Source organism: Micropterus salmoides, unplaced genomic scaffold (assembly GCF_014851395.1).
Source record: "Micropterus salmoides isolate LMB-PRFRI ecotype aquatic unplaced genomic scaffold, ASM1485139v1 Ms_hic_scaffold_1, whole genome shotgun sequence".
NCBI lineage: Eukaryota > Metazoa > Chordata > Actinopteri > Centrarchiformes > Centrarchidae > Micropterus > Micropterus salmoides.
Genome location: NW_024040040.1, coordinates 54,146,106 through 54,154,755, shown reverse-complemented (window position 1 = coordinate 54,154,755; position 8,650 = coordinate 54,146,106). Strand labels below are relative to the sequence as shown.

At 42.0% G+C, this 8,650-nt stretch overlaps 1 protein-coding gene across 1 annotated transcript in view; it reads left to right on the top strand.

Annotated features, from left to right (window-relative positions):
- Nucleotides 1–2,089: 2,089 nt before the first annotated feature.
- Nucleotides 2,090–8,650, top strand: part of LOC119914011 (NACHT, LRR and PYD domains-containing protein 12-like) — a 38,865-nt gene continuing 32,304 nt past the window's right edge. Inside the window, 5 exon segments of the mRNA XM_038732987.1 lie at nt 2,090–2,243; nt 2,458–2,607; nt 4,687–4,889; nt 5,084–5,968; nt 5,971–6,880. Of these exon segments, the coding sequence (XP_038588915.1) occupies nt 2,477–2,607; nt 4,687–4,889; nt 5,084–5,968; nt 5,971–6,880 (2,129 nt within the window). The 5' untranslated portion in view covers nt 2,090–2,243; nt 2,458–2,476.

The window sequence follows — 8,650 nt, the reverse complement described above, 5'->3', positions numbered from 1 at the left end:
AGTTTCTAGAAAGAATTGTGTCCAAACAGCTGCTCACTGTACTGGAAAATAAATTCAAAATATTTGAAAAGTTTCAGTCTGGTTTCAGGAAGTACCACAGCACTGAGACTGCCCTGCTTAAAGTCACCAATGACCTTTTAATGTCTGCTGATGAAGGCATGTGCTCAGTCCTGGTACTCCTGGACCTTAGCGCTGCTTTTGACACCATTGATCACAACATCATGTTAGACAGACTGAGGCACTGGGTGGGGATCTCTGGTACTAGAATGGTTTTCATCCTACCTGTCAAACAGGAAGTTTTGCGTGTCTGTAAACAACTATGTCTCCTCATTCTGGCCAGTTAAATATGGTGTGCCTCAGGGGTCGGTCTTAGGACCCATTTTGTTTTCCTTGTATCTGCTTCCCCTTGGACATATTATCCATAAACATGGCATTTCTTTTCATATTTATGCTGATGACACACAAATATACTTGCCCGTCAGATCCACAAACCCTGGAATGCTGAGTTCACTTATCTGCCTTTGTGAAGTTAAAAAATGGATGTCAAATAATTTCCTCCAGCTGAACTCAGACAAAACAGAAATCCTGGCCATTGGGTCCCAGCAGATGGCAAATCAAATACTGCCATCTGCTGGTTCCCTAGTAAATCACATTAAGCCTGTGGCAAAGAACCTTGGTGTTTGGTTTGATAGTAATTTAAATTTCGAGCAGCACACCACAAAGCTTGTTCAATCGTGTTTTTATCAATTTAGAAATATAGCAAAAATTCAATCTATGTTAACTTTTAAGGACAATGAGACCATTTTACACGCCTTCATCTCATCACGCCTGGATTATTGCAACAGCCTTTTTACTTGTTTAACCCAAAAATCTACTGATCGACTCCAGGCTGTCCAGAACTGAGCTGCCAGGCTTTTAACCAGAACAAAGAAATATGACCACATTACCCCTGTTTTAGCTTCACTACACTGGCTCCCAGTATGTTTTAGAATTGACTTTAAAATTCTATTGATCACTTTTAAAGCTCTTCATGGCCTCTCGCCTTGTTATATTTCTGACCTTTTAGTCCCATACGCACCAGCACGTACCTTGAGATCCTCGGGCAGAGGTCTGTTGTCTGTTCCAGAGTCTCGACTGAAAACTAAAGGGGACAGAGTGTTTGCTGTCAGGGCCCCGAGGCTCTGGAACAGCCTACCCGAGGAAATCAGGTCGGCTGAGTCAGTGAACTCTTTTAAGCCCCTTCTTAAAACATACTTTTATAGGAGAGCCTTTCCCGATCTTATTTGACTTTATTTTATCCATTTTATTTTACTTATTTTATATTTATCTTAAACATGTATTTTTGTCTTGTCAATGTTTTCTTGCTTTTATCATGTATTGTTTTTGTTTTATTGTCTTTACACTTGTTAAAGCACTTTGTAACTTCTTTTTAGAAAGTGCTCTACAAATGAAGATTATTATTATTACTAATGCCCAAAGTGCGGGACTTCAATTACCCAGGACAGGACTCCCTCTGTGGCTGGCCGGTTGGAGGTTATGGAGATTGTGAGAGGCCAATTACTGATAGTTTTTTGTTGTTTGGTTGGTTGAGTTTTATTTAATATTTGTTGATTTCACGATTCTGACATAACCTCAAGGTTCTGCTCCATTTGTATCCTCTTATAGATCATATTTGGTAATTCTAGCGACAGAGGTTGATGAGGGGAGAAGAAAAGGAGAGAGGTGAACGAGTAAAGACTGCACTCACTGCTGCACTTTTGTCCCTGTTTGTACTTACAGTTATGGAGAAACCTAGTGTTTGACTGTGTTATTCTCTTTCACACACATATGTTGCTTTCAATAATGTTAAAATGTTACAAGGCTTTACATAAACGGAAATGTTTGAGTTCATTCAGGGGCAAATAATCATTCTTTAAAGGTCACAAATAAAACCCAGGATCCTGGAAATACCTTAATTGTAGCAAAGAGTGTTTTTGGAAAATCAGATACTTATCTAATGGTAATACATATTGTGGCTAGATTCTGAGCTGCCAGACTGCTCTAGCGACGCACACACACACACACACACACACACACACACACACACACAGTTTCCTGTAGATGGAGAGGGGAGGAGCAACCCTGAGCAGGTGATCCAGGTGAAAACAGAGAAAACCTGAAGTGAAAGAGTTGAGTCAGTTTAGAGTGTATTTTGAGTCGACAGTCAACAGAGCAGAAGAAGGAGAGCAGAAGGCTGAGGCAGGGTAAGTGTTAATCCAACATTTATATTATTTCACTGTCATAGTCTCTGAGTCAGTTTTCTCCCTGTGGACTGTAGAGGAAAGAAACGTTAGAGGTAACTCAACACTTTGTGTCTGTTACTTCCTGTTCTCTCAGTCTTGTGACTCTTGAACAAACTTGTTTCTCTTGATTCTTGTGTTCTGAGCTCACAGTCAGTGTCACTGTTTTATGTCTCAGACCAACTGAAGTCCAGAAGATGAGTGTTTGTGTGGAGGAAGAGGAGGACGGAGCAGAGTCTGCAGGATCCATATGTCTGTCTATGAAGAGTGACCGGTCCAATGACCCTCCCCTGAACTTCAGTTTCAAACCTGGACCCTCAGACACAAAGTAAGAGACTGTTTTTACTGTAAACTGACCTGATGGAAGATGATGCATTGAGGATGAAGACAAAATGTTCTGCTAACAGATTTATATTCCTGATGCAGAACTATTAGTGCAGATACTGTTTCAAACTAAGATGGATCTGATTAGATTTCTGGAGCAAAACACCTGAGAACCTCGATTTCAGAATTTACACTTCAAGAACATCTTCATATATTTTTGCTTCACGTTGACGTCACTGTAAAGATTTAGAAGGATTCAGAATCTGAAAGAATCTGCTTCAAATGTGTCCTTCATTTTCTCCTATTTGTCCTCTAAACACTGAGCTGTTTGGCTCTTCCTCAGATCAGCTGTTCTGATCCACCAGATGCATCTTGAATCACTTCAGATCATAATTGTGCAACATGTGGTGAAAAAGCATTTGTAGTTCAGCTTTGCTCACCTTGATGAACACTTTGCTTTGAATCATTAGTAAGTGGAGCTTTGAGCTCAGATTCTCTCCACCATATATTGTTCCTAAAGGTGAAGAACAAACATCCACGGGCAGCACTGATGGAAAAGTTAGCAGTGGATGGAAAAAGGGCAGAAAATGGTCACATGGAGATTTGGACCACTTCTTCATTTAGGGATCCATGCAGCAAAGCTGCTGTTTTTATTCTCATTATATTTTCTTTTTTCTACATGGGGCACTACATATGAAAAGTTTACACCTCGTAATTCGCTGCATGATTCGTACAAAATTTGGTTTGTATGATCTAGGGTCCCTACTCCGTGGACGCATAAAATATGGTAACGATTGCTTAAACAAATGTAAATTTCTAGACATTTCTCATTCCAAAGAAAATCACCCATACGTCCTGAACAGCTGAAATTTTCAGAACATCCACTGATATGTGACAGAACTTTGACGACCTATGATCAATTTAGAAGACAGTCACTCAGTATTTTTCAAAATATGCTAAATCAATAACCTCTATAGCTCCACAAGTCTTTCTTCAAATGCTACCAAAATGTGTTTCAAAGGGTTTTCAGATCGCTCGAACTGTGAGTCCGCATTGATATTCAATATCTTGTTGTAATTTGTACAGTATGCACAACATCGTTTTTGCTCAGTGTTGGATTAGCACCAATATATTTGACAATATAACCAAAACCAGGATGATGTGATTATTTTTTTTCCAATTTCATCTCTAATATTTTGACTGTTTTAAAGGTGCTGTAGAATACTAATTTTCAGATTCATGCTTGTATTTAAGGTTTCTATTGGAAAGTAATGAGAATTTTTTAACACTAATGTTTTAACACAAAAAATTATGTTCCTCATACTGTCCATTACTTCAGCAACTTTTAGAGATTTTTGGTAGGTTGCAAATTTCGCTCATTACTCAGGCACAGATGACACTCATTGACACTGTAAAAATTAATTTTGTGTTTCTGCAATTACTACAAAAAGGCTTGGCTTAGAGTTCAAATCCTGCCATCACTTTAATCTCTTAAGTCATCTGGGTCTACTCTTTTCTTCTGGAAATAGCAAATGTTGCTTTTTCGTGACCTGCTTGGATCACAATCATGACTACTTTTACGTTCCATCGCAGTACTTTTCTCCTTCCACCCCTTCCTAACCATAGCTGTGTCTATCTTCGCTCAGCTGCTTCAAACACAGTCAAAGTGGATTGACACCAATTCCTGTTTCAAAGAGAAATTCAGCAAGCTGCCATAGCAGAGCAGAGATAGACAGAGCTATGACTGAGAAGGAATAGAAGAAGAAAAGTAAAAGTAGCTCTTCAAAGTATTCTTGCCCTTACCTTTTGGGGGCTCCATAGATAGTTGACAGTAGAGAGTTTCAGGAAACAATGACATACAAACAAGGCTATGTGTGAACTTGAACCTGTGACACCGCTGTTACATGCTATAAGTTTAAACCACTTCTATCCTCAGTTCAAAGCTAACTAACTCAATCTATGCTGCCCAGAGTCACTGTAAAACAATGAAGGACATAATCAGCTTGCTCAGTGCCGGCCAAATCTATATATTTTTCAACAAAATGCAACAAATCATTTTAATTCTACAGAAATGTCTTCACAGAGAGAGGAAGAGGAGTTCTGTTTCTGTGGAGGAGCAGCCGTCCTGCTGTGCTTTGTGTCAGGACGTCCTGAAGGATCCAGTCTCTACCAGCTGTGGACACTGGTTCTGCAGACGGTGCATCACCTCATACTGGGACCAGTCTGCTTCATCAGGAGACTCCTGCTGTCCCCAGTGTGGAAAAAGATCCAGAACAAGAACTGCAAGTAAGACTGGACATCTGTCTGCTGATGGACTTATGTCTGAAAAAATTATTTTTGTGTTGCAACGGTCACATAGTGTTGTTCTGCTGCATGTGCAAAAATCTAAACTCTCCATCTTAATTTCTTCTTTTTTAGTTTTATTTGGGTGCTGAAAACTAATACTTTTATAATTAGACCTTTTATTATTTGTCTTACAGTTGACTTTGGTCTGCAGGAGGTTTTAGATGAACTTAAGATCATTCTGAGGAGGAGATGTGAACGTGTGACTGAAGGAAGTGATGAAACAGGAAGTGGAACCCTCCTCAACAGGATCTACACTGAGCTCTACATCACAGAGGGACAGAGTGAAGAGGTTAATACCCAGCATGAGGTGAGGCAGCTTGAGACAGCTTCCAAGAAGAAGACCCTCCATGACACTCCAATCAGGTGCCAGGACATCTTTAAAGCCTTACCTGGCCAACAGAGAGCCATCAGAGTGGTTCTGACCAACGGCGTCGCTGGCGTTGGAAAAACCTTCTCAGTGCAGAAGTTCACTCTGGACTGGGCAGAGGGCTCGGAAAACCAAGATGTCGGTCTGCTGGTTCTGCTCTCGTTCAGGGAGCTGAACTTGATCAAAGATGAGCAGCACAGTCTCCTCACGCTGCTCCATGTTTTCCATCCAACATTACAGAAGGTCCCAGCAGAGAAGCTCGCCGTCTGGAAACTGTTGTTCATCTTTGACGGCCTGGATGAAAGCAGACTTTCATTGGATTTCCACAACAGTGAGGTTGTGTCTGATGTCACACAGAAGTCATCAGTCAACCTGCTGCTGACAAACCTCATCGAGGGGGATCTGCTTCCCTCGGCTCTCGTCTGGATAACTTCCCGACCTGCGGCGGCCAATCAGATCCCTCCTTCGTGTGTCGGCAGGGTAACGGAAGTACGAGGCTTCACTGACGCCCAGAAGGAGGAGTACTTCAGGAGGAGAGTCAGTGATGAAGAGCTGTCCAGCAGAATCATCTCACACATCAAGACCTCCAGGAGCCTCCACATCATGTGTCTAATCCCAGTCTTCTGCTGGATCACTGCTACAGTTCTGGAGCACATTTGACTACAGAGCAGAGAGGAGAGCTGCCCAAGACCCTGACTGACCTGTACTCACACTTCCTGCTGGTTCAGATAAAGAGGAAGAAGCAGAAGTACGATGAGGGACATGAGACGAGTCCACAGGAGCTGACGGAGGCTGACAGGAAGGTTCTTCTGAAGCTGGGGAGGCTGGCGTTTGAACAGCTGGAGAAAGGAAACATCATGTTCTACCAAGAAGACCTGGAGCAGTGTGGTCTTGATGTCACAGAGGCCTCGGTGTACTCAGGAGTTTGTACAGAGATCTTCAAAAGAGAGAGTGTGATCTTCCAGAAAACAGTCTACTGCTTTGTTCATCTGAGCGTTCAGGAGTTTCTGGCTGCAGTCTACATGTTCCACTGTTACACCAGCAGGAACTCAGAGGGACTGGAGGACTTCCTTGGAAAAGACCTGAAAGACAAGAAGAGTCACTCATCCCATGTCTTCCTGAGCAGAGCCATGCAGAAATCCCTTGAAAGTAAAAATGGCCACCTGGACCTGTTTGTTCGCTTCCTTCATGGCCTCTCTCTGGAGTCCAACCAGAGACTCTTAGGAGGCCTGCTGGGTCGGACAGACAACAGTCCAGAAATCATCCAGAGAGCCATCAACAACTTGAAGGAGATGAATCACAAGATCTCTCCTGACAGAAGCATCAACATCTTCCACTGTCTGACGGAGATGAACGACCACTCAGTACATCAGGAGATCCAAGAGTTCCTGAAGTCAGAGAACAGATCAGAGAAGAAACTCTCTGAGATCCACTGCTCAGCTCTGGCCTACATGCTGCAGATGTCAGAGGAGGTTCTGGATGAGTTGGACCTGAAGAAGTACAACACATCAGAGGAGGGACGACGGAGACTGATTCCAGCTGTGAGGAACTGCAAGCAGGCTCGGTAAGTCCAGATATGATTAACATAATAAGTGTAGATTAGTTGTTTTGTTCTTCAAATATAAACACTACAACATTATTATTATTCTCAAAATAGTGTTGTACTTGTTTATTAAAACATTTGTCAGTTGTATTTTGTAACAGATTAGATTGAGATTTTTCCATTTGATTGTGTTTTATTAGGGGTCCAAGCCCGAAGTGGGCTGGGAACTCGATTGTTTCCGTTCTCGTTTTTATTAGGGCCCGAGCGCGAACCGTGTGAGGTCCCTATTGAAACTGTAAAGAATTTTTTTTTTTCCTGCAAAGTAAGCTCAATTTTGGGGGCCTAACCATACTCGAAAACTCACCAAACTTTGCACACATGTCAGAAGTGGTCTTTTTTTATGGGTTTTACGCATAGGCGTTGCAAAATAACTCGCTAGCGCCACCTAGAAAATTGGAAAAAAATTAGCCCCTCGTCCACGTTCAACCTACATGCACGAAATGTTCAGGGGACATGTATCATTTCAAGATGCACAAAAAAGCCTCAAGAACCCATACCCTGAACTCAACAGGAAGTCGGCCATTTTGAATTTTACGGATATTTTTGGATGATTTACACACTTCGTACTTTAACGAACTCCTCCGAGGGATTTAGTTGGATCGACTTCAAATTTCTGCTGTGCCTTCTAAAGGCATTGAATAAGTTGTGCTATTTGTGAGTTTTTGTCAATGGGCGTGTCTGTGGCGTCTATGATTCGCCATGAAACAGGAAGTTATTATGACTTCAGTCTGCATGCTCTGCAGTCTGCACCAAACTGTACATGTAGGATGAGAGTCCCGCCCTGAACACATGTACATGCTGATATTCACTCACACCAGCAGAGCTCCAGAATATGCAGTGCAGAGGAGGAGGGACTGATACAGACTGATGGTATTCTTTCTAAACGTAACTCACTACTTGTGATGTCAGATAAAGTTATTGAGTTACTTTGCTGTTGTAAACCTTAATGTTTTAAAATATTAAATTAAAAAGCAACCAGGCAGTTAATATGTAAGCTTCAATATACAGTATGTTTATTTATCGCAAGTGATATCTCAATACATAACGTTCTCGCACATTGAATATTTTCCTCATACCATGCAGGCCTACCTCATGCCCGTTGGGTCTGGTTTTACCAAATAACCATGACTAAATAATATTAAAGTATCCATAGTGGTATCAACAAAGAATCGTATCGTTAAGCAGTCTCAATAAGGGTATCAATAAAAGTTAACGATCCCCATCCCTATTTATACCCCTACTCAAAAAACCCTCCTTCAACCCTATTCAAGTTTGGAACAATTGGCCAGTTTCCCTTCTATCATTTCTATCCAAAGCTTTCGAATGGGGAGTCGGAATGCAATGACCTCCTAGATCCATATCAGTCTGGCTTTTAAGACTCTACTGAAATGGCTTTGTTGTCTGTGACGGAAGCCTTAAGGTCACCTAAAGCTGCAACACAGTCCTCTGTTCTGATCCTGCTTGACATTTCAGCTGCCTTTGACACAGTCAATCACAGGATCCTGCTTTCCCCACTTTAGGCAATTGGCATCTCGGATAAAGCACTCCTCTAATCCTCCCCAATCCTACCTCTTTCAAGGTCAATTGTCCTCCCCTCGCTGCCTCTACACAGGGATGCCCAAGGCCCAGTGTTAGGGCCCCCTTCTCTTCTCAATTTACACCACCTCACTGGGGCCGATCATTTGGCATGGCTTCTCTTAACACGCAGACAGTTCTCAACTTTACCTATCC